A 27,368-nucleotide genomic window follows, 5' to 3' on the forward strand; every position below is an offset into this window, starting at 1 on the left:
TTGAAGAGTTTTACGCAAACAGGGTTTTTTTTGTACGTAGTCAGATGTAAGCGTTTTCCCATACATATGAAAAGACATGCAACCACATGCAATGTAAAGTCAATGCAGATTTTGCAAGTGAACATTTTTGAACAGAAGCCCCTGTGCATTGTACATATGTGAGTGGTTCTCAATCATTTCCATGGAAAAACAAAACCAAAAACATTGAATTGTGTCCATGGGTAATATCACAAGGCAGATTAGCATCAGTGCGTTACCTATTGCTTTTAATAGGCAATATAGAAATAGCCTAGATGTCTAATTAATTTCCTGGTTGAGGTTTATGTCACTTGCTGCATAATATGCCTCTTCTGCAGGTAATTTCCAGGTGCTTTACATTTTCTTTAACCCCTTAACCCCATAAGGACACATGACATGTGTGACATGTCAGGATTCCCTTTTATTCCAGAAGTTTGGTCCTTAAGGGGTTACAGGACCAAACTTCTGGAATAAAAGGGAATCATGACATGTCACGCATGTCATGTGTCCTTAAGGGGTTAAAACAAAATAATAATAATAATAATAATAAAGAGATCATATACAAATGGATTAAAAATCAGATGTAAAATCTACCCAGGGTTGTCCCTTATAACTTTCTTATGGAATTAAACCTTAATATAGAGTGAATACCAAACCTTACCATTATTGACTGTAAAATCATTAATTAAAAATTGCTCCTAACACATTTAACACATTCCAAGAGGAGCAGTTCTGTTGTAATCAGCTGCGAACCAACGTGTCATTCAAATCATTAAATTCCATTAACTTTAGTGTTATGATTATTATATTGCTTTGCACATCCTGTATTTGTAAACACATCCCCAATCCATCTATTCATCGCTAGTGAACTTTGCATATGTAGTAAAACCAAAATCTGTTTTGTGAATACATTCAGATGAAAGCTTTGGTACCTTGTCCATCATGTGACTCATAACATTCAGGCCAAATTATGGCATTTCATTCCCCCCAACTAAAACTATAAATTGAGCAAAAGCTATAATTTAACCCATTCATCCCTGAGAGCCACAAGTGTGACACTGCACGTATTTAGTGATTATGGTGTTGTGCTTAAAGTATAGAAAGTTTAAAGTTTGTATTCACATATGCAGTAATAATAAACACTCCAGAATGCAGATTGCCTTGGTTACACAGTAGCATAGAAAATACCAAACCCTGCCACCCCATGGGCATCCACAGGCATATCTAAGCAATAAAAGGTTAAAGATTTTATGCAAATTAAAAAATATATATATATACCGTATACGGTTCAATGTGATTTTCATTTCCCAAAACAATCGGCAAGAAATCCAAAAGTAAAATGACATATTATGGCTAGGTTAAAGGTAATATTAATCCTTTTAATTGTGCTTCGCAGGAAGACAAAGCTGTAGACCCATGCAAAAGGGCCTAATTTTCCATCCCAAGCACACAATGCTCCTATGTGCATATTCTGCTCGTCAATCTTACAAAGGGGACACTTCCCTAAAAAGCAACAACAAGCAACACTTTCTAGAAAAAAATTAATTGCCCTCTTTGAGTGTGTCTAGCTTTGGGCATTAACCATGCTGATCCCTGGTATGTAGTGCTTGCCTCCTGTCAAAATGCCAGTGACCCATTTTCATTTCCTGAGAGTCCAAAGCTCAGATGGTTTTACACCATTAAAACGGCTATCATTCCATTGATTTCTTATCCCTGTCAAACATTGTCTGCATTATCTCTATACTGATCACAGAGATTGCGTAATGTTCAATAAATACATGATTAAATGATTCATTTTTTTTTTTGGTTTCTTTATATATTGTTGCAGGGGCTTTGGGAGAAAAAAAAAAAAAAAAGTCTTATTCATCCTCTTCGCGGTTGGCATATATTCCTGCTTCCCAGCGTAGTGCTAGTGCACTCTTCCTACGGTTTACTCTTACAGCTTCCAAGACCTGAAAGAGGAGAACATTAAGGAATTAATGCCCTTTGAAATTTGGGTGTCAGTTGCAAGAGTACAACATTCTAAGCATTAATTTAAATGTAATGATTAATGAAGCTACTCCTGACCACGTACATACAGCATGCATGCCAATGCACGTCACTATCACAGGATACAATGGACATATTAGAGACTGTTACAGCAGTCGCCCGTACCACAAAGGAGAATATGCATTTAGAATAAATCAAACAGATCCATGTATTCAGAGGAGTAGAATGCAAGCATTAAACCTCCCAACATTCAAATGGGCACAGGTGTAGTTGGAGGGGAGGTCAGAGCTACGGCTAACCATTTAAATGAACCTCAATATAGCTTCAATACTATTTCAATATGTATATATTACATTTACAAAAGACAATTACAGCAAGTGCCATTGCCATGAGGTTCTGTGTTACACTCCTCTACAACACATTTTTGGAGATCCAACAGAAAAAAAGAAGAGGGACAGAGGAATTTGTGTCTTAAAGAGTGACACTTAAATATATAACGAATTTCTAAAAAGAAAAAAGGCTTGGATGATTTTTTTTTTTTTTTTTTATAAATGACATTGCCATTTAAAAGAACACTATAGGGTCAGGAACATAAACATGTATTCCTGACCCTATAGTGTTTAACCCACCATTTAGGTGGCTTGTTCACCCTTAACCCCCTTATAAAAAAAAAATAAAAAATGTAAAACTCACCTTAGTTCCAGCGCCGCGCAGGTCTGCCGGCGCTGGCTTCACACCCTTTGTGACATCAAAATGGCCGATTTTTAGCCAATCCCATTGGATTGTCTAAAACAGCACATGGCAGAGCCAAATGCCATTTTGGCCAATCAGGACCTCCTCATAGAGATGCAGAAATGCAGCTCTATAAGGAAAATTCAGCGTCCCCATGCAGAGCGTGGGGACGCTGAACGGTAATGCTGCTTTTTCGGCAGCACTGACCCAGGAAGCCCCTCCAGTGGCCACCTAGAAGTGGCCACTTGGAGGTGTACCTAGAGGCAATGTAAAGACAACCTTTACTCTGATTATTTTCTCGCGATTATACTCACCAGAACAACCACATTAAGCTGTAGTTGTTCTGGTGACTTTATTGTCCCTTTAAATAAATTTGCAAAACATATCTGTATTACGATGATGATGGTTTATTTATTGATAAAAATCACTTTGCAAAGTTTTCAGTACTATTTAAAACCTACTCACCTCTTAACTATACTAACCGTATTAGTACATTGATAATAAAGAAAAAAAAAACCCACAAAAGGAATTAATCTACAAACCTCTAAACATGAGCATTTAGCATGGGACTGATAAAAGAAAACACAAACAAGAGCAGTGATAACATGCATTAGAGAGTATGCATGCATCCCACAGGGAAGTAGGGGGTTTGTCAAGGTACCTCAGAAGTAACTTTGTAAGACAGTAATTTACAGGTGTACTGGTGAGAAAGAAGGAAAAAAGAGTGTTAGTGCACTAGATAGACACAGTGACAAAGCAGATACCATGGCAGGGACAAACAGTATCAAAGCGCCAAGCAGGAAAAAGTTCACATCAGCAATTCACAAAAATATTACATGTTACATATTGTCCTGGAAGCCTTGTCCTTGATTAACCAGGAAAATAAATGAAATAGAAAGAAACAGGGAGATGGAGAGTCAGAGTAATGGTGCTACTTGAATAAAGGTGTAGAGGGCAAACATCAATTGCCAAATAACACTGATACAATGTACATAACAAAAGGTAGATTCACAGCAGTTGCAGTAGTACTCCCATGATGCTTTGACAGTCTTGTGAGCTTTGTAAATATCAGCCACCCCTGACCAAGAGGTTATTGCTAAACAAGTTGCTTGTAGTGCAAAAATGTACATGTGAATTCATAGTGCTTACTTAAATCTTGCAAAATAGGATTCCCAGCATAATGTGCGTTATGTGCATTTAATAGTAGTAAAGTTTGGGAAATTCAAGAAACAAGACAGCGATAATATAGCACTTTTGAACTACAAAATTCCAAGTGGGATCTTCTTAGTAAGGGAGAGAAGCTACAGACTTGTAATATAAAATATATATATATATTGTATTCTCAATAAGGATGAAATCCTTATTTTATTTTAAACATACCTGCGACCTAGTCACTTTTTATACTGTTTTTCAACCTGTGGGATTTAGACATGATTTTTATATTATATATATATATAAATAAAATTAATGAATTGGACTGCACCTTTCTAAAGGAACAGATTTTGCATAGGATGATTTAACACACACACACACACACACACACACACACACACACACACACACACACACACCCCAATTACTATAGGGATATACCATTTAGAATTAGTCAGGGTAAAGACTCTACTTTGCCAATAGAGATTTAAATACAGTCCAGTCTTACTGCATTAAAATAATGTACTTATTAAATCGGCTACAGGAATAATTAAAACAGAACATCTACAGTCAAGATGCAATAAGAAACATTCTGGACTCTTAATTAAGGACACTAAATCCCATCAATAAGAAGGAACAAAAGTAAAAAGGAATACCACAAGATGGTTAAAATTGCCTAAATGGGGGAAGATAACATGCTTAAGATCCGGCATTACAATTTTCCCCATATTATACAACAATATTTAAATATCTTAAAAATATATAATTTTTTTAAATTAAAAAGCACACACAACTACAATTTACTATATTATTGATGGTTTAGAACTGGTATGTCTACCAAAAGAGGCATTTTAGAAAATGCTTGAATAGAACAAAATTAAAATGAACACTCGGCTCCTTATGTTGGGATTATTGTGCCAGGTTTGCCGTGGCACCCACCCAGGGTTATTTGTCAAACTGTGTCCCTGTAGTGCAGCAGTCTTGTCCTGCATGAGAAGCCAGATGTCTTCATTGAGTTAAGCAGGGCCAATCCAGGACCATGTTTATTGGCGAAGAGTGTTCATTTGATGGCCCTGCACAGCTAACTCCAGTGGGATCTGGCTCCTAGTGGAATTTTTACCGAAACCGCACAGCAGTAATAAAGCAAACAAAGAAAAAACATAATCAATACACTAGGACGAGCACAATTTATAGATTAAATGGATGATCCTGTCCCCTAATGCTCTGAAGGTCTTTTGGAGCTAGTTACATGTCCCTGCAGGTTTACTTTATAAAAGCGCTGGTTTCAATAAAAATCTGCACTTTTATAAAACCGCCTTAGTAACATCAAGATTTCCTGCCTCATTTACTTTAAACTGTAGTTCAAGGGGGCGGGGCCGGACCGCCGAGCTGGACGGTCACGAGAATGAAAAGCTCCTGCAACTTTCTAAACTATAAGCCTCTAAAAATACAAATACAAAGATCATCGGCCCAAAGGAGGCACTGGATCCAGGGAGAGTCTGGCTCCCCGAGCTTCAGTCCCCTGGAGGAGGAATCTTTGAAGCCCCAGATGGGGCCTACTCTGGCGGTGAGTGGGGCAGACGGCCGCTGCCCCACTATCCCGCCTAACGATGCCTAACCTGAAGGCCCAGAGTGGAACTGGCCCTGTCCCCCCCCCCCCCCCCCCCGGATCGGGGGGTGATCCCGGTCCTTGCCCTGGGACACCCACCGCTACAGCACAATCAAGGCCCAGTATCGAGACCACCGCGACTGGCGCCTCGGCACCTCATCCAAAATGGTGGACGCCATGTGCGTTGACGGCAGAAGAAAGGAATACTCTTCCCCCACGCCCAAGCCAGACAGCACAGACCTAAGTACCGACTGACCAGAAACCAACAACAGCTAGCCACCTGCAAGCATTGCAGCACCCCAGCAGGCCAGAAGCCGGCGAAGTGAAGGGGACACAACGAGCCAGCATTCACCCCGCGGAAAAGACAAGCGACGCTCCATGGATAAAACCCTACCTTTAAGCCAAGACGGGGAACTGGTCTCCAACACAAAGAGCCGCATACCCCTGCTGCAATGCCAGACTACCTTCCCCAACCTGCCATAAAAGAGCCGTGATGCACATCTGACAGCCACATCTGACAGCCAGAATGCAGCAATAGCTTGAGAGGCACACGGGGGACACTGGTGGAGTGGAGACTCACGCGGACGTTTAGCCTAAGCTCCCTGCTGAACTAAAACCGCACAATATGGGGGCTACACAGGCGAGATCCAGCACCCATGATACACTGACCCCACCAAGCGAACTAGAACTCGTCCGCAAGGGCCCTCGAGGTGACCATTTTGTATCCCACTGCAAAGCTCCAGTTCTGTCCTTAAACCCATTACTCTTACCAGCCACCTGACAGGATAGAAATGTGGCCTGATGTCGCTATTATTATAAAATGGTACAGCTGTATACAGTTAGACACCTACAAAATGACGTGCCCTCAGTTTAACTCAACTCAACCAGTGAGCCTCTGTTAGCCACATCACTTTAAATTGTTATACCTTATTTTATTGTGTGAAAGTGCCCCAACCATTTATGCAGCAGGGCCTGGTGTCCCAGTGGTAATAACAGCCTGTACTTAATTAAGTCTTCATTAGCCTATTATTATAGCCAGTAATAATGTAAGTCCTTAGCAAGCCATGTCTCAGATCTTACCAAAGTGAAGTAACACGCTAGGCCATCTCGACATGGTATATTAAGCATGTATGTATACGCTGGCGCAGCAACTAATTCTTGTTTTACATTCTCAACCAAAAATTTAGTGCAGTTCCTCTTGATATACTATGTTTATACCTGAAGCCTGTAATCATTTATAATGCAACTTAACAATTTCACTGTCACGCAATATTTGTTTCCGCTGCACTCCAAAAAAAATAAAAAGATTTAAAAAAATAAATAAAAAAAATAAAAATTAACTGTAGTTCAAAACAGAAGTGAGTGTTTCTCGTAGAGAAGCATTCGGTTTCAATGCTTCTCTACAAGAAGAACAGCTGGTATTTCCCAATGCTTCCCTGTGAGAAGCAGCTGACAATACAATGTATCAGTAAGAATGACTTTACAGAAGGCAGACTGTACCTGCAGTTAGGAGACTCTACCGGAGCTGGAATAAAGGGGGGTTTAATTGACACTAAATCTTTCAGTGCCAAAATGGAGGTGCAGTAAGTATTTAAAGAGAGAAGGATATAGAACAACATTTCAGGAACTAGAAAAAGTGTACAGAGTGGTAAACTTACACTAGAATCATCCATCTTGTCACGTCGCTTACTTTTGTGCGTCTCAAAATCATCCATAAGAGTCTGCATTAAATTTTTAGGACGCTGCGAGCCAGCCCCTTCTTCCAAAAGTTCATCAGGTTGCGTTGGAAAGCATTCGCCTCTTGGTGAAGTAGGAGTCTTCACTTTTTCTATTTTCCCTGAAACAAGATTAGAAAACAGAACCTTTTCAAGTAGGAAGTTTGGAAATAAGATTAAATTTAAAAACAAACAAACAAACAAACAAACAAAACTCCCGTTACACTCTTTACATTTATTACTATGGTATCCTAGGTTAGCCTGTGTTATTTCTAGGAGTTATTTCTCAGCATAGCCAATCTGTCCCCAATCTGTAAAACAAATATAGAGTTCTGCAATTTAAACTTTAAGCAATGTCCACCCTACAAATAAGCAATGATTGATTGGAAAAGGTTTTGAAGAATTAGGTCAGCTATCACAAGAATACCTTTATTCCCCAGTTAAAGGAAAAAAAAAAAATAATTTTATGAATTTTAAAAATCGAAAGTTATAACATATTTTTATAACTATTAGACCACTGCATTCAGAGACTAAAACTTCTATCACCTGAAGCATTAACCAGGAAACAAAAACAAAACTACACACACACACACACAAGTTTAATTTTGCAATCAATCAACTTGTCAGTGTATTTATTTTTATATGTACTTGCTTTTTCCCCCATGCTGAAACAATCAATTTTAATAGCAAGAGTAATGTATCAAAATCCAGAAAAACACAGCACTACTTATCTGACTTATTATAGGATGTTGGTACCGCAAAAGGTGCCAAGAAGAAGATATATTACAAAGGCACTTTGGTGCTAAATCAGTTACACCCCTCCTATATAAATTTTTAATGCTGGAACGCTGTATGAAAAGAAAATGCCCACTAGATGTCGCACTACCACTGTGCAATCCACATGCACACATTCTCTTTGTAAAACCGCACAGTAATTATTAATACATTGACAGACTGCATTCAAGCTGTAGGCTTTATACAATACTTGATTGTGTCAAGTCTACATCACTGTAATCACCAATGACTAGCAGCACTATTCACGGTTCATTTACACACTGCAATCAGCATTAAATATGCATGCAAACTATTCCATATAAACAACAAGGTGCTTGGGTGGGATACGGAAAGCCAATTTATATAGGTGTTCTACATTAAAAAGCCCTAGCTCTGATTGTACATACGTAGGAGTGATGCACTGATGAAACTATGGATTTATGTTGTTTGTATACAAGACAAAATAATGGTCTCAAAGAAAAAAAAAAGTACAAGCCTGTATTCCTAACGTTAGAGAGCTCCCGCGTTCACACTAAAATATACTGTATATAAAAAGGATTTTATTCACCTTTTTCCCATTGATGAGAGTCAATCAGCACTGCGGATCTGCCTCCTGTGACATCAAGGAAGCATTGCTTCCTTGTAGCTGGTTCAAACCAATGCTCCTCACAAACGAGCACTGAGGACCTGATGCACATGCGCGGCAAGTATCAGAATTTAATCCAATGCTTTGCTATGACTTGCAATGTCACATGACCGAATTTTACTTCGTCGTGGCAGCGTAAGCATCTCTGTAGGCATGTTTAAAGGGACTTTATAATGAAGTAATCTTATTAACCCTGGAACTAACAACATAGCTATTTTGTAGGTACAGCAATATTTTCATTGCAGAGTTATTAGACCTGTCTTCCTGACAGCCACTAGAGGTGCTTCCGCAGCTATAAGAGAGTTAAACTCTGTAAAGATCCAGTGGCTCTCATAGGGTGGATTTGATTAGTGGAGCACAGAGTTTTGCTGCACATGGGCAGTAGCCTCCTAATGTTTTGCAATTTTGATGATCTCAGCTAGGTAGGCAGAGCAGAAGCACAGAGACCAGTGTGCCACACAAAGAAAGGTATATATTTTGTATTTTAGTGTTCTTCAAGGTACACCTTGCCAAATCTGCAAAAACAGTAATGCTTTACCTTAAAGGCTCAAAACTACAGGACCGTTGCAACCAGACCACTTCATTGATAAGAAGGATAATATTTATAGAAAGGGCAACCACCATAAAGGTTTATTTCTATCGAACAAGCTGCACATCATCAACAACAGTGATAATATAAAAGCTTAAAAACAAACAAAGAAACCATCATCGAGTGATTAATATGATTTACATAGATAAATGATCATTTTCCTCTTTGAAGAGATGAGCTATTTCAAACTGTTACATAAGTGCAGGAACTAACTTAAATGAGGTAAGTGTGAACAACTGAGCCCTGCATTAGGCAGAAAATATTAAAGGGACACTATAGTCACCTGAACAACTTCAGCTTAATGAGGTTGTTTAGGTGAGTGCTACAGCTACCCGGAGCCTTTTTCTTGTAAGCACTGTATTTTCTGAGAAAATGCAGTGTTTACATTGGAAGCTTGGAACACCTCTTGTTGCAGTCAATCAGACGGCCACCAGAGGGACTTCCGAGTTCAGAGGCCCTAAAAAGGCCTCTCGTCCGATGCATTCTGGGTGAATGCATCAGACGGGCTATCAGCACACAAAGCACTGTGAACGCGCTTTGTGTGCTGACAGCCTGTCAGCACTGCTGTGGGCGTGGCTTCAGCTCACAGCTGAAGCCCGAACCCACAGGGATGCTGTCTGGCCACAATAGTGGTTGAAGGGGGGGGGGGACGGACCTACTCTCCTCCCCCCGGCCCCCACCCCTGAGCGGTGAGTGGGGGCCCTAAAAATAAGGGTGGCACATACTGCCCCCCCGGCCCCCACCCCTGTGCGGCCGGTGGGGGCACTAAAATTATCAATAAGGGGGGACCTATTGTCCCCCCCCGGCCCCCACCCCTGTGCGGTGGGTGGGGGCCTTAAAATAAAAAATAAGGGGGGGACATACTGGCCCCCCCCCCCGGCCCCCACCCCTGTGCGGCGGGTGGGGGCCCTAAAATTCACAATAAGGGGGGGACCTACTGTCCCCCCCCGGCCCCCACCCCTGTGCGGCGGGTGGGGGCCCTAAAATTCACAATAAGGGGGGGGACCTACTGCCCCCCCCCCCCCGGCCCCCACCCCTGAGCGGTGGGTGGGGGCCCTAAAATTCACAATAGGGGGGGGACCTACTGTCCCCCCCCGGCCCCCACCCCTGTGCGGCGGGTGGGGGCCCTAAAATTCACAATAAGGGGGGGGACCTACTGTCCCCCCCCGGCCCCCACCCCTGTGCGGCGGGTGGGGGCCCTAAAATTCACAATAAGGGGGGGGACCTACTGCCCCCCCCCCGGCCCCCACCCCTGAGCGGTGGGTGGGGGCCCTAAAATTCACAATAGGGGGGGGACCTACTGTCCCCCCCCGGCCCCCACCCCTGTGCGGCGGGTGGGGGCCCTAAAATTCACAATAAGGGGGGGGACCTACTGTCCCCCCCCGGCCCCCACCCCTGTGCGGCGGGTGGGGGCCCTAAAATTCACAATAAGGGGGGGGACCTACTGCCCCCCCCCGGCCCCCACCCCTGAGCGGTGGGTGGGGGCCCTAAAATTCACAATAGGGGGGGGACCTACTGTCCCCCCCCGGCCCCCACCCCTGTGCGGCGGGTGGGGGCCCTAAATACAAAGGGGGTGGGGACCCTAGTTAACACCCCCCCCCCCCCCCCCCCCCCCACAAAAAAAAAAAAACTTATCTCCCTACCTACCCCCCTCACCCTAAAAATAATGAGGGGGGACCATTAACTAAAAACCTGTAAAAAAAATGAGATAAAATCAACTTACCATTTGATGTTTTCTTTCTTCTAAAATCTTCTTTCTTCAGCCCCAAAAAAGGCCAAATAAAAATCCATAATAACCGACGCAATAAAAAAAAAAAAAAAAAAACCCGAGCGCAAAAAAAATAATCCATCTTCACCCATGGAGGGCTCCGCGCAGACTGAGCTCCGCAGGGCGGGGGAAGGCTTATAAAGCCTTGCCCCGCCCTGCAATTAGGCTAAGAACACTCTGATTGGTGGGTTTAAGCCAATCAGAGTGCTCTTTGTCATTTTACAAGCGTGGGAAAGTTCTTTGGAATTTTCCCACGCTTGTAAAATGACACAGAGCAATGTGATTGGATGGCTTGAAATCCATCCAATCACAGTGCTCTTTGTCATTTTACAAGCGTGGGAAAGTTCTTTGGAATTTTCCCACGCTTGTAAAATGACACAGAGCACTGTGATTGGATGGATTTCAAGCCATCCAATCACATTGCTCTGTGTCATTTTACAAGCGTGGGAAAATTCCAAAGAACTTTCCCACGCTTGTAAAATGACACAGAGCACTGTGATTGGATGGCTTGAAATCCATCCAATCACAGTGCTCTGTGTCATTTTACAAGCGTGGGAAAATTCCAAAGAACTTTCCCACGCTTGTAAAATGACAAAGAGCACTCTGATTGGCTTAAACCCACCAATCAGAGTGTTCTTAGCCTAATTGCAGGGCGGGGCAAGGCTTTATAAGCCTTCCCCCGCCCTGCGGAGCTCAGTCTGCGCGGAGCCCTCCATGGGTGAAGATGGATTATTTTTTTTTGCGCTCGGTTTTTTTTTTTTTTTTTTTTAATTGCGTCGGTTATTATGGATTTTTATTTGGCCTTTTTTGGGGCTGAAGAAAGAAGATTTTAGAAGAAAGAAAACATCGAATGGTAAGTTGATTTTATCTCATTTTTTTACAGGTTTTTAGTTAATGGTCCCCCCTCATTATTTTTAGGGTGAGGGGGGTAGGTAGGGAGATATTTTTTTTTGGGGGGGGGAGGGTTAACTAGGGTCCCCCCCCCCCTTTGTATTTAGGGCCCCCACCCACCGCTCAGGGGTGGGGGCCGGGGGGGGACAATAGGTCCCCCCCCCCTTATTGATAATTTTAGGGCCCCCACCCGCCGCTCAGGGGTGGGGGCCGGGGGGGGGACAGTAGGTCCCCCCCCTTATTGATCATTTTAGGGCCCCCACCCGCCGCTCAGGGGTGGGGGCCGGGGGGGGGACAGTAGGTCCCCCCCCTTATTGATAATTGTAGGGCCCCCACCCGCCGCTCAGGGGTGGGGGCCGGGGGGGGACAGTAGGTCCCCCCCTCATTGATAATTTTAGGGCCCCCACCCGCCGCACAGGGGTGGGGGCCGGGGGGGGACAGTAGGTCCCCCCCTCATTGATAATTTTAGGGCCCCCACCCGCCGCACAGGGGTGGGGGCCGGGGGGGGGACAGTAGGTCCCCCCCTCATTTATAATTTTAGGGCCCCCACCCGCCGCACAGGGCGGGTGGGGGCCCTAAATTATTATTGATAATTTTAGAAAGCGAGCTGAGCTGTCAGTCAGACAGCTCAGCTCGCGAACGCGCATTCCGCGCACATGCGCGGTAAAGCGCTCAGGTTCTTCATAGGGCGGCATTCAATGCCGCTCTATGAAGAACGCGATTGGTCCAGCGCGAAGCCGTCCCATTGGGCCCCGCGATTTCGTCATTTTGACGAAAAAGGGGGCGCGGCCTAGCGGGGAGCTCGGCGCTGGAACGGAGGTAAGTTTTTAATATAAAAACACCGATTTTTTTTTTTTTAATGAATGAAAGTTCATATAAAAGCAAGAAGGAAGGCTGGGGGACCTGTCTTTCTTGCTTTTATATGGTGACTATAGAGTCCCTTTAATTGTGCAGGCCTTTAAATGTCTGGTATGTAAAAGTTTATCACAGAGGTTCAACACATGTGAGAAGTAGATGTATTGCCTTCTAAACTCATTTCCTGTAGTCTACTTTCATTGACATAAATGGAGACATCTGCTTTATATCCAAACTGTTCCTTAAAGCGGCTTGGTCACCAAAAATAAACTTTACCTAATCTACTTCTGTACAGCTATGTTTTTTATTTTTTTATTTTTTAATTCTTTATTTTTATTGTGCATCGATTAACATACATTCGTGTGGTGCCATGATGGCAGCGGTAGTCATAATAGGAAAATACAACAGATATCGCGTCATGACATATGGGTATGCTGCACTTTTTTAGTATAGTAAAACAAGCTTAACTTTGGATCTAAGTGTAAGATCTGAGTAATTAAAAATTTAAGAGTAATTATAGGTAAGACATAACAGGCTATAATGTGGGGCCCAGGCACTGGTTTGCATAGACTGAAATAGCATAAGGGTACTATGCTCTTGAGTACTGGCATGGCATTAAAATAAAATAACAGCACAATTGCACTAACCTGCTCTAAACTGAAGAACTAACATTTTCAGCTATTATATATATAGCAGAGTAGAAAGGTGTGTAGCTAGCTGGGTGTGCTGGTTATAGCACCTAGTCGAGTGTGTGGAACATGGTTAATTTTAGTATGACTGGAATGTAGCAAAATAGCACGTTGGTGAGCTTAAAACTGCTAAAAAGCTTGCTGGATATCCACTCAACTCGATACATGCATGGCAAGGTAAGTAAAAGGAATTGAGCAAGAAAGACAGGCATCTATATATCATCTAGAGTCAATGGTTGATGGGCTCCAGGGTGACATTGTGCCGCAAAGACGGGAAGCCTAAAGCCTCATAGTGCCCAGTCTGTAGCTTGTGCCAGACACCCCTCTGGCCGACTGTCACCCGATACCTTTGCTGTCTGTCCGAGTTAGGTATGGGGACAGGTCTGGGACAGTCCTCACTTGGTCGCTCCGCCAGCCCCGGGGGATCTCGGAAGCCTCTGTGCGATCTCCACTGCTCCGGTCTCCCACACCACTGCAAGCATGGCCTCTCCAAGATAGGCCGCATGTCATCACAATAGCCTCTGTCCGGAGCTGGCTGCTTCGGTTTCCCGTGTGGGCGATCTCTCGGTAAGGTGCTGTTGCCGCCTGGGGTCGTGGTTGCTCCCGCCGAGGGTGTGGGTTAGACCCCAGGGCTGTTCCCCTTCGGGCTCTCATCCTAGGGAGGAGGTAGCGGGCGTTGGGTGACTCTGGACGGGACGCAGCCCCGCAACGAGCCCTCTTTTTCGCCGGCTTCTCAAAACTGGGAGCTGGTCGCATTCGTCGAGGCTTACCAGTCTCGCGGTGCAGAGGGCCGGGAGGTATGTTCTGCCGCTTGTCGGTCTTCTGCCGCTTTGCCTTGGTCTGCTCTCCTCTATTGCACAGCTTCCGCCAGAAGGCGCTGAAGAGTGCATCCAGCCGCTGTTCAAAGTTTTCCAGCCGGCCTTGTGTCGGCGTGGTCAGCGGCACAGTCGCCATCTTGGCTCTGACTGTGCTGCAATGCGATGTGTCTTGATCGGGTGAGTTCTCTTGTTCGCCTGTATGATGGTTGCGCCAGGATATCCCTCACTGGCAGGGGGGGGGCACGGGGCTCTTAAGCGCTTTAGCTTTTTCCTGCAGGACAGCTTGCAGGGAGATCGTCCGCCTCTCCCCCGCTTGCATCTGCTGGTAGGCCGCAGTGTGTTGTCGGTTGCAGATTGCTTCTCCGAGCACAGAAATCCACCCAGCGTATTCTCGGGGTAACACTGATGCTCTTCTACACCTAGAGGGCAATTTTGGTTCAGTATCTTATACTTTGGTGGCTGTATAGTGGGTTCTAGCACGGAGCTCACGCTTGGTGCGACCAGTCTGATCCGCGGCTAGGCCCCGCCCCCCGTACAGCTATGTTTTAATCTCTAGGGGGCAGGTCTGCCCAAAGAAATTAAAGGTCAGCATGGTGTGAAAGCAAGTCAGGCTGCCCATCAATCCCATAGGCCAATCCAGTGAGGGCAGGACACGAGGGAGCACTTTTCTAGTGCTGTCTGCAGGTCCTCGTGCCCTGAGTGCAGAGCAGGCACGTCAATGATGCTTGCCGTGTCCATGAAAGCGGGAATAAAGTTGGGACAGTAGGACAGGACCTGATAAATGGAGACTATTCTGCCTAAATTGGGGTGGATGGAGGCATGCAACCTCTAAAACCAGTGTACCTCTTTACAATAATACTGTACAGCATTTTATTTCTAATATGTGAAACTGCAAATAATACTACGAAACAACACACACTAATATGCAATGATCTGATAAGTGGTGGAACTACCGCTACCATACTGGCTACACCGAGGCCTGTCGGCTCAGGGGGCCCATCAGGGTCTTCTGCACTTTGCTCCACCCAATAGGTAGTATTGCTTTATTGCTGAACAGGGGCCCAGTTGGGCGCCACTGCCCTTTAAGAGCATGACTGGACCCAAGTGATATCTGCTGGCAGGGAGGAAGTGACAGACGATCACTTCCTCCAAACTTCTTATTGAGAGAGTGAGCAAGAGGCGGCACAGGCAACGTGAGGGGAGAGAGACAGGAGTTGCAACAGACCTCTACACCCACTCCCCTCATCCAGCAGCAGCAGAACTCTCAGGTGGGTGGCTATAAAAACTGACATTTATGTGTTTGTTAGATTTTGTGCGTATAAGTATATATGTATTAATGTGTACTTATTATTTATATAGCGCCATCAGATTCTGTAGCGCTGTACTTATACAGGTCTGTGTGTGTCAGGGTGTGCGTCTGTGTATGTACGTCAGTGTGTGACCATCTGCATGTGTGTGTGTATGTCAGTGTGTTTCTGTGTCAGGGTGTGTGCATGTGTGCATGTGTGCATGTGTAAGTGTGTTTATGAATTTGTGTGTATGTGTCAGTGTGTATCTGTGTAAATATGTATGTATGTGCATACATCAAAGCAATCAAACACACTCCTGCAATCTAACACACACACTACACACAAATGTACATCTGCATTTAAAAAGCAACAATGCATCTAAAACACCTCCCTGCAATCAAAATGGGTTACTAAAATACTTATATCTCAGATAGATCAACATGGATCTTATTAACAACCAGTACCTTTTACAGCAGTCATAAATTAAAATATATTTATTTTTATTTGTTCTTATAATTTTGTTGAGACTCAAATCTGGAGAGAGGTAATCTCTGGCAGTAATCTCTTTCATATTTTACAGAAACAGTGAATACTGCCTTAAATTCAGAGATGTAATCATTAAATCCTGGCTGATTAGTTGTCAAGGAAACAACATTTAGTATGTAAGGTAACTTTGTTACACACACACAGATTTATAAATATATTTATTTTTAACATCTCTACCGCGTTTCCTGTTCCGTACGTCTGTCGGCAGTTGGTTTCTAGCCGGCCCTTCCTGGTCTTTGTCCCATAGCTGTCAGCCAGGTGGTCTGCTTAATTTCATAACAGTATCAGAGACAGCAGCACAGTAGGCGTCAGACAGGACTAACCCATTCAGCAGACAGTCCTACAAAGCTGGACAACTTAAGTTTCTCACCTCATTGATTAATATAAAGTAGTAAGAGATTTTATGGGACCTCATAGTCACCAGAACAACTACAGCATGCTGTAGTGGTTCTGGTGTCTATTGCCTATCCCTGCATGCATTTATATGTAAACATGGACTTTTTCAGAGAAAAGGCATTTTTGTTTCTATTGTTGTTTAGTGACACAAAGATTGTAAAGCTGGGAAAAAAGAACAAAAAAACAGGAAAACTCTTTTCTAACTTGGCTATTTTGCCTTGGTTTAGTCATCAATGCCCTAAACCCACAAGCTTTTATGGACTATATGCTTTAATAGACCTGGTACTCTTTCAAGCTTTCATTGAAAACGTGCATGGCCCATGAAGTCCACACATTTTCTCCACTTGGCTGTAAGAACAGCAAATCACTACTGAATGGGAGTGTGCGGGCTAACAAACTCTTGTTACCATTTACAGTGCCATGGGCACACCTTCCAAATCATGTTGCATGCAGTATTAATTCGAAAAAAAACCAAACTGGATTTGCCAGACTCCGCTGGAATAAAGGGCTGGCAAAGGAGAATATGGCTTTTCATTTTATTGACTGCTGGGTTGTTTTGTTTTCCTACAGCACAAGCATGTCAGTTAGTGCTTTGTAGAAAAAAAAAGCCTCTATTGAGAGGAGATTTAACAGACAATGCGCACATACGCAACACTTTGTTTTGTGAACTCCGTTCCAGTGAGGTAATTGGTTTGTAATTTCCAGCTTATGGCAAAAGCCCAGGTGGAAAGGACTAGCACATAACATAATCTCAGGCCCAAGAAAGGGACATGCACAGTGTTACATTAACGTCTACTGTGCAAAATGTACAGACTCTCATATTAACCATCTTTTGTTTGCACTGTCGTAACTATTATCTAACCTAAGAATTTTCTTTCTTTATCAAATAGGTCATATTGAGCGTACATTAGGTTTAGGTTGAGCAGTGTTTATCAGAATGAATGGTAGCTCTAGTTACTGGTATATATGGCTCTTGCTGACTCGTAATGGAAAAAGCACTGTGAAAACGTCATCCATTGGTTATCTGATTTCAATGGTTCAATGCCTTCAATGAGTCACTGGAACAGGGGGAGGTGGGATTGGGTAGCACACCACACCCTGAGGTACTAAGTAAAGGTAAAGGGACACGTGTAGAATAGATCTATCAATAATCTCTACTCCCAGTACTGCAATAAATCAATATTCTATCTGTTGTATTAAAAAAAAAAAAAAAAAAAAAAAAAGCAGGTGTCTTACATTTATTGCCCCCATTTTACTATTCACATTGCTCTCTTGACAGAGTTATGCACTGCAATATACAGAGATCACTATATGCAGTCTGTTCAGACAACAAATGTCTTTGACTAGGAGGAGACTCCCTCTTAGTATTGATGACATCCTAAAACAACATATTTCTTCCCATAATTGCTTAGCCTCCCTTACTCATTTTCATCTGTTACCACTTCTACATACTTAAAAGGACTTGATGGCGGGGAGGAGAACCACGGTTCACCTTGTTTATGTGCACGCTCAAACACAAAAGGGATTTTCTTAATTCCTAAAGTGTGTAGAACTGCATCAGTGTTCAGCACCATTTGATCTCAGTGGAAAAAACATTTTGCTGCTGAATCAGATGTGAGACAAGTTTTTGCAGATGAACTTCAGTGTTCTTACCCTTTCTAGTTATGCAAACACCTGCTCTTGTGTAGTGGAACAACAAGGAGACCTGATGAGTTTAATTTTCACACACATCCATATCTTTAAATAATTACTTGAACTAATAAAAAGTATACATGAGAAACAGACATACTGTGGCCTATAATTTACTTCTTATGTGATATGTGCAACAATGAGAACGTAAGAGTTTTACCTGGAGCGGTCTTGTAGGAGACGGTTCTGACTGGCGCAACTGATGGAGTCTTGCCAGATGGGCTTTGAGGGCCTGATAAACTTTGCCTCTGTCTCTTGAGTTCTTGTTCTCTCTCCTGTGCAGCTCTGATTTCTTCTTCGATCATGGATAACGTTCTCTGTTTTTTTGACCGCAGTTTAAAGGGTCCCACTGTTATTTCGGACTCCTGCGTTGCCAATATTGAAGCAGTGCTTCTCAGCTCAGCAGCTTGCGAATACTTGCTGAAATAGCTTTCATGCTTAATTTCCTCAAAAGTATCGTCAGGTTCTGGATTTATAGATAACGGTTGAAGAAACTTCTCTGGCCTTAATTCCTTTTCTGGTTCTGGAGTCTTTGGTGTAACTGTCACCCCTCTGGCATCTTGCACTGGGGATGAAACCTGAGGTGGTTCAAAAGCGGAATCATGGCAATTCTCTGGATTAATGGTTTGTGTGGGACTGCTTGTAAACACACTTGGCTCCTTCACGTTCTCATCACTTTCAATGTACTTGCTGTCAGACAGACATTCTGAGTTAGTGCAACCAGTTATCCCAGCTTTCTCTGCCAAGGCTTGCTGGATTACATTTTGAACCAGAATACCAGCGTGATATTCTAACTGATCATCCAGTGTGGAGTCGCGCAATGTGGATGATGGTGAATAAAAACCTTGATCACTAAAGGATTTTGAGCCTTTTTCTAATGCATAGTCAGATGGGGTTTCATCATTAAGAGGAGTTTGCGGTTGTGAAAAATCCCCAAGAGAACTTTCATGTAGAGCATTCATAGTCTCAATTGATGCACCACTGTCACTGATATTGTCCATGCTGAAGTCATTTGAAAGTGTCTCCATTATTGTAGTGTCCTGAGACTTCAAGGAGAGATCATCTAAACCAGAGTCCAACTCTTCTGGGAGAGAAGAGACTGTGATAGACTTTGTAAACCGGTCTGTCAAGTCATTTTCATCGTCCCTAACAACTGTAAGTGTTGCTGTGGCACTTAAGAAGTCATCTGTGGATTCTAAAAGATACCTTTCAGAGTCCATTTGCTGGTCTTCAGAAATACAGTTTACTTTCTCAGCTTTCAACAGTGGCATTTCATTAGATTCAACATGTACCGATTTAAAACATGGGGTGGTCTGGTTGGTCACAGTGATGGAGGATTGAGAATTGCTGCCGTGATTTACTTTGTAGAAAGGCTTCACTGAATAAAGGTTGGACCTTTTGGGTGGTGCTTTAAAGTTGGACTGACTTGTATTTTCCATGTTCAGAAATTGTTTCCGTGCAGCCGAAAAATCAATTTGTTCAGTGACTATGTCTTCCTTATTTACTGCAGTTGAAACAGATGTAATCACTTCTGTAGTATTACTTTTAATAGGTGGAGGGGATGTAGCTTGCTGTTGTAGTTTTTCCTTACGTTCTTTGTACTTCATATGTGATTCTAAATGGTCAGAATCTAGCTGTTCTTCTAGGGTCTTTTCTTGTGGAGGGTTCCACCACTTGGTTGCAATGCCTGGGTTTTTCTTAACAGCTTGACTTCTGATCAATTCAAGTCTCTCCTTTTCCAACTCTACAACTTCTTCTGAAGGCCTCACTTTCCTCACCCTGATGTGTTCTCGTTCATTGAAATCCTCAAACAATTTTGAAGGCTTTTTTTCTTCATGGAATGCACGCAGCTCAAACTTTGCCTCTTTTTTAATGATTTTTGGTGTAATGTCTCCATCCTTGGATGATCTCCTAGAACTGTTTGAGGAGTTTGGACTTGTGGGATATGTGAACACCTCAGTAGGTTCGTGTTTTATATCACTTGGGCAATGTCCATTTATTTTAATTTGCTCTGCCTCTTCAACTAGCTCAAATATTCCTACAGCAGGAAATTTCTTGCGGTCCACTGAAATGGTTTCTAGTTCAGGAGTGAAAGTTTCATTTGTAACACTGATATGCGGTCCAGACCCATCGACTCTTATGGTAGTAGGCTCAGGAGACGAAGATCCATTGAAAGGATTGTCAGTAGATGTATCACAACAGTTTGCCTCCAAAACTTCATCTAGATATTGGATCTCTTTTGCAACATCACTATCTATAGACTCATGTCTGTCCTTAAGTCCATTCTGGCTTGGAATCACAGAAAGTAAAGTAGCTTGATTGTCAACTGGATCATCGGGAGTAACCAGTGTGACACCTTTGTGTTCCGAGGCTTGGACTTCAATTTCCATGGTTTCTTTGCTTGTCAAGATAAGGTCTGCAGGGTCAGGAAGATTGGCACTATTTTGATCTTTGATGTTTCTTAATTTAATATCATCCTCCGAAATGTGAGGTTTCTATTAAAAACAAACAAAAAAAAAGACGACATCATAAGTTTAAAAAGAAAAAGTTAACTGCAAGGCTTTTAGACATAGAAAAACAAAAACACACAATCAGATTGGTAAAAAATTATCAGTAACTATGTAGCTAGGTTTTATGTGCATATTTTAATGTTACAAATCAGCATTTACTAGCAAATTTACAAGTTTGTAAGACAGATGTATATTTTTGGCAAACAAGTGGATATCTTTATTTGTTTGAATTCTGTTGCCTCTAACTCGTTCCCAATGTGATATTTTGTAGTTATCGATATGCCATTGGATGGACTATTATACTTTAGAGTCCTTCGTTATAAAGGCTAAGGCAAGGAATAGTGGTTCAACATGTTCAGATCTGATATTTCTCACAACTTGTAAAAGCAGCCAATTAATCTGATATTATAACCAGGAAGTTAAGCACATGATATGAATAGTCAAAATAACTTCAAAAACTGAGATATTTTATATTTTTACATTATACTAAAAACTGTATACATTGAAAATAAATAAATAAAAAAGGTTAACTGAACTTAATTGTTACACCTGCAAAACCAATTTCCCTCCTGCATACCAGATTTTTCCCCTTCCTACATATAATGTAAGAAACACATGTCCAGTGCTTGAGAAAGCATACAATGTGTGTTCACTTAGTGGTCTGGATTTCTTGCATTTCATGTAAACATTGGCAGGGCAGGATGCTGGTAAATTCTTCACATGCCATTGATGTCCCCAGGCGATAGCACATGACCTGCCATATGATCATAGTCTATGTTCTCTCACCCAACCCATCTTTGTTTTGTCTGCTACTTATTCCCACCATGACTACAGCTCTGTCGCTCCTCTGTCTGATTATTTATCTTACCATTTCAGAATATTTAAAGCTCAACTAAACATATGGGGTATGCATTAGATGTAAAACCATTTCATTAAACTGGTTTTGTTCACATATGGACCATGCCTGCTTTTGTGGACCACTGCGCTTTGCGTGTCCAACTTTTTAATATTCCTCTACAGGTAAAGCAGCAACTTTTGATTACACATCACAAAAGTTGGCCCAAGTCTGAAATGGAGCATCCTCAACGCCTGAGATTTCAAAACGTCTCACACATAGAATGTTTTTTTTAATAATCTTTCTTTGGAAAACTGGCACAAAAAAAAAAAAAAAGTAAAAATAAATAATGTTTGCAACTAGAAAGATTTTAAGAAGGCCAGAAGAACATAATTGTATGTACATTAAAGCATGTTTAATTTTAAGGAATACTATAGTGTCAGGAATACAAACCTGTATTCCTAGCACCATCGCTCCCCCTGCCTCACCCCTCCATCGCACCCACCCCCGGTGAAAAGAGGGTTAATAATCAGGGAAGAGATCTCTAATCTTTCTCCATCCACTACCAACTTTTCCCCTAACCACATTCCCTCAGCTGTCCTATGCTCATTTGCACCCGCTACAGCAGAGGAGGTTTCTGCTCTGCTCCGTTCCTCCCACTATTCCCTCGTATCTAATCCGAACTTTGTCTCCTTCTCTTGCTCTGCCTCTCACTAAAATTTTCAATCCCTCCCTCTCCTCAGGCACATTTCCTCTACTGTTCAAACATGCAACCGTAACCCTGATTCTGAAAAAGCTTAACCTTGACCCCCCGTCCAACTACTGCCCTATCTCGCTACTGCCATTTGCCTCCAAGATCCTTGAGAGAGTTGTGTATGCAAGATTGACAGACTTCCTCAAATCCAACTCTCTGCTTGACCCATTCAATCTGGATTCCACGCTCGTCACTCTGTTGAAACAGCTGTGACCAAAGTATCCAATGATCTTATCACTTCAATCTACACTGCCTACCCCTTGGTAAACTCATCAGCTCTCAGTATCATTTTTATGCGGATGACACGCAAATGTATCTGTCCTCCCCTGATTTCTCACCACCCCTCTTGACTCGTATCTCTGACTGCCTCTCTGCTATTTCCAACTGGATGACTGCTCATTTCCTTAAACTGAACCTGTCCAAAACAGAACTTCTGGTCTTTCCTCCCTCAAGTGTTACTACTCCCTTGTCTGTGTCCCTTCAAGTCAATGGTGGTACCATCCACTCTACCTCTAAGGCTCGATACAGCAAAGGTGCTTGTCCATGCTGCTGTCCTCTCTCGCCTTGACTACTGTAATCCACTTCTCAGTGGTCTTACGTGTTCCCAATTTGCCCTGTTACAGGCTATAATGAATGTGGCGGCGAGGCTCATCTAAACCCTCAATGAACACTATATTAGCAACCTACTTTTCTACCCTACCCTTACCTTTTGTGTCACATTACCCCACTACCTCTAGCATTGACCAGGGCCCTCAACCCCTTTGTTCCTGTGTGTCCAACTTGTCGGGTTACAAATACTTGTCTGTTAGTCCACCCATTGTACAGCACTATGGAACTTGTTGGCGCTTTATAAATAATAATTTAAAAAATAAAAATAAACTTTACTTACCTTTTCCCAGCCTGTCTCCGCCGATGAATGGACGCTAATAAATCAATGCTTTCCTATGGGGAAACAATCTGATGCTGGAGGTCCTCATGCACAGCGTGAGGACGTCCAGCGTCACATACCAGACCAAAGGTCTGTTTCGATTTAGGAACCTTAGTCCTGGAGACTAAGAGCTGCAATGTAAACATTGCAATTTCTCTGGAACTGCAATGTTTAACATTGCAGCACTAAGTGCAAAAGGGACATTGCACCCAGACCACTTCAATTAGCCGAAGTGGTCTGGGTGCCTACAGTGTCCTTTTAAGTAAGGCAATGTAATGTGCTAGTTGATGCAGGATTTTGTATTTAGAGCAAGATTGGCTTTAAAAATACACTGCCATGATATGTTTTGTGGAAAGCTTTTTTTCTGTGTATTTTGTATGATTTTTGCAGCTAAAGGATACCTGTATTGTAATTTTTATTTATGCTCTTTTTAAAGAGCGTAAAATTCCATCTATACAATGTGCTAGCCATTTTGCTTGCAAATGTATAGTTTGGTAGAAACACCCATTTAAAAATAGGTGTTTCTCACAGCTGCCAGTCAATGCCTTGGCAGACACCGAATGCAGAGGTATTGATTGACAAGGGAGAGCAGAAAATGGTCCGTCTACTTTCTCAAGCATAGCAAATGCAGTGCGGGAAGCCCAGGCTAGGTGCGAAGAAGACAGAAAAGAAGAAAACTGGCAGAGCAAAGGACAGTTTGGAGTTGTGTGTTACATGAAGAGAAACAACCCCGAAGCAGCACATTGAATACATCATGTATCCTTGTGATATGAGGTCTTCAATGTGTATGGGAGCATTCAAGGCAAGTTAAACATTTTCACAACAACTACATTTTAAGGAAGGAATTGAAACCAGAAAGAATTAACATCTCTTATTCTACTAGGTTGGAGAGAAAACATTTTCCATCTCTAATCTCAATTTAGAGAGGGAGAACATAATAGCCCCTAATTTGTTTATTGTAAATGAATAGCTTCCTTAATGCACTTACTTGAATAGCATTTGGTTGAAATGCCAAAATAACACTGTCCAAGGGGAATTACTAATCTCCTAAACTTTATGCTAGCTTAAGCAAAACCAATAAACAGGATACCGTAATGCCCAATTTGCTGTTCAAAAAAGGGATGTTGAAAATTGTGTGACCTTAGTATTATAGCAAAACACAATAGCTACGGGAAACGATACAGATACAATGTAGTCCGTTTCGCAATTACAGGTGACCACACAGAACCACCAGGAATTCCATCAACAGTCTTGCGTTTCTGTTCCAGAATGCACCAGTACAGTATAATCTAATAAAACTGTTACAAACACTAGTTAGGCACTAGTCTTTATTAAACGGATCGTGCAGATAGGGTTTTTGTGGACCTCCTCCACTCTTACAGAAACAGAGAGAGGACCACCAAAGTGATTGCTATTATTGTCTGCACGTAGGACCGTATCATCGTAAAATAAAAGGCACTCAAAAGGATACATTAGGGAACTTTTATTCCCTACAGAGGGCAAGGTTTTAGAAATGCTGCCTTTTGTTGGTGATGAATAAAATGTCTAATTCACGCTTTTGATGTCTTTTCCTTTTGTGAATTGTGGTGTTGAGGTGGTGCTTGGCACATGTGCCATTCAATGATGCAAATTATAGGTATAAACTAGGCATGTGACTATTTCAGCATTTAATTTTCGAGTATTAATCTGTACATTTAAATAATAATAATAAAAATAAAAAATTACAACAAAAAGAAGAAAAGGGTTCACACATGCATCATAGAATACTGCACCCAACATAGCAGCAGCAGCATAAAACGTCTTTTACCAGGAAAATGACATTGATATTTCTTTCCTTACCCAGGAGGACATGCACTTCAAGGCAGTGCTTCTTAAACTAGTAGCCAATGATCACCAACAGTTTTGCAATTGGGGGGGTAACCCAATTATATCCCAGAGAGAATACTGATAACACCTGGAACTGAATGTAATCTCAGAACTGGCAATAAGTAAGTAGGTGATAAATTAACTCTTTTTACAAACATGATTTAAAATGTTCTATTACACAGCTGTGTTCCGGATTACTTTTTCTAAAAATAAATATTAAATAAAAAAAATGGGTGTTCAGGAAGTAGATCTGGCAGATAAATGAACAAGAGTATTGAAGTTCACAGGGATCTACTTTTTAGCAATATCTTGGAAAAATGATAATCGAGGCTCACATTTTCTTCCCCTTTAAATATTATAGTTCATAATAAACTAGCATACCATGTGCTATTATACAGGTTAGATTCACGAATCAGGCAGATTGCTCCATTAGAGCACCTTCTCATGCTCGGAATGGAAAGTTGCTTCAGATAACACATTGTTTTAGGCAATGAGTAAAACTTCAGTGCTGTACTTGCAAGTGGATTATCCAGTATCTGCTAATTGTATTAAAGGGAACTCCTAAACGCAGGGATGCAATAGCTAAATACAGCAATGTCTTTACTATTTGAGGTTGTTATGGGTGTAACAGGACACCTGATGCGTATTAGCCAATAGTGTTGTAAATAAAAACTGGAGGAATTTTTGATAGTGGGGATACAACCATTATTTTAAAAAAAACTTTGGCAATTATGTAGCATGGACGTGATGCAATATTCATCGCAAGAAGGACTGTATGCAAATATTACCCAGTTATGAGCACTCACTGCGCCTAAGGTGCAAAAATGTATTAAAAGATTACTTTGCAAAAATATTCTTTTACATGATGCCAGATTTTGAGAATACAAAATAATCATTTATACCTCATCTCTAAGTGGATGTGATGAAGCAGCAAAATACAACAGTATGTCCCCATTTATAAGCAAACGGATATTCTTTATCTTCCAGTGTACACTACAAGCTGTGCATGTGTATTTTTAAAAAAATATATATATTTTTGTAGTGCATGGCAAACACAAGGAAATAAAGACATTGCAGATAGGTGGTTAACAAGATGTCGCCTTACATGTCTGAAATACTGCACCATTTTTTTAGTTAGAAAATCATAATAAGAGAAGTTGCGGTCAGAAAGAATTAAAAATGAACAAGTATCATGCTAAAGATCAGCGTATTGGGTAGAACAAACAAAATTAACCACATGCTTAACCCCTTAAGGACCAAACTTCTGGAATAAAAGGGAATCATGACATGTCACACGTCATGTGTCCTTAAGGGGTTAAACTATATCCATCTTACACTGCAAGTGGGTGTTCCATGCAAGGAAGGAAGAATGTGGAGACAAATGAGCAAAGGCAGCAGGCGGACAGATCGGCCGCGTCCCCCACACCTCTTGTCAGTAGATCGCTGGTAGGCCACAGGTCTGCCCCACGCCAGATCCACCTCACACGACAGGACCGGCAGCTGGACGCACTACACTGGAAGCCACAAGGTACGGCTTCACTTCAGGCAAGTATAAATCATAGGATGCGGGCAATAATGCTCATTAAAAGGCTTAATTAGTAGCTCCTACCACGGAGTTCCTGAGCCTTGCGTCCTATCGCCATGGCGGCCAGGCTCCGCCTGGGGGATTTATGGTATTATACGCTCATGGCTATCTATTGATTTTTTTTTTGGTATACATAATTACAAATATGGACTTTTTTAATTTGGGAACATGATTTTTGGCAATGGGCGAGTGTAAGAAAAGTTCAATTTCCGTCGCTAAGAGGATTGGGATACCCACAAACCATCAGGCAAAAGAATACCGCAAAAGAATGACAAACCGCAGATTTCTTGGACAGTGGAGAACAAAATAGAAGCGCCTAGTTAGTGCAATCCGGCGCAAGGAGGAAAAGAGAATACATATAAATAAAGGTAAGTGGCAAAAAGGGGAGTATAATCATAAAGATACCAGGGGCAAAAGGAAAGGGAAAAAACAAAAAACAAAAAAAAACACATGACTTTAATTCATTCATGAGAACATTGGGAAGACCAAAATTGGCTGAGATGATTTAGCCACTTGCTCGTCCAAGCACCATAGCCACTACAGAACAATGGAGTTGTATATAGTGCACAGGCACTATCCCACACCTAAGATCTCAAACCCTTTTAGTATCAATCTGGATTGCTCCGTTGTATTAAGCAGTGTCATGCAGGACCTCGTCAGATGAGCACTTTCAATAAGTGCAGTCATGCATCAGCAACGCTTTATTCTACAGAGAATTCACACTT

General features: G+C 42.1%; 1 protein-coding gene across 5 annotated transcripts in view; it reads right to left on the reverse strand.

Annotated features, from left to right (window-relative positions):
- Window positions 1-550: 550 nt before the first annotated feature.
- Window positions 551-27,368, reverse strand: part of PALM2AKAP2 (PALM2 and AKAP2 fusion) — a 399,409-nt gene continuing 372,591 nt past the window's right edge. For all 5 annotated transcript variants that reach the window (XM_063455311.1, XM_063455313.1, XM_063455316.1 and 2 more), the window contains 3 exons: window positions 18,326-20,660; window positions 7,159-7,337; window positions 551-1,970 (listed from right to left, as the gene is read on the reverse strand). In XM_063455311.1, coding sequence (XP_063311381.1) covers window positions 1,878-1,970; window positions 7,159-7,337; window positions 18,326-20,660 — 2,607 coding nt within the window. In that variant the 3' untranslated portion in view covers window positions 551-1,877. The remainder of the gene's footprint in view (window positions 1,971-7,158; window positions 7,338-18,325; window positions 20,661-27,368) is intronic.

Source organism: Pelobates fuscus, chromosome 5 (genome assembly GCF_036172605.1).
Source record: "Pelobates fuscus isolate aPelFus1 chromosome 5, aPelFus1.pri, whole genome shotgun sequence".
Taxonomy (NCBI): Eukaryota; Metazoa; Chordata; class Amphibia; order Anura; family Pelobatidae; genus Pelobates; species Pelobates fuscus.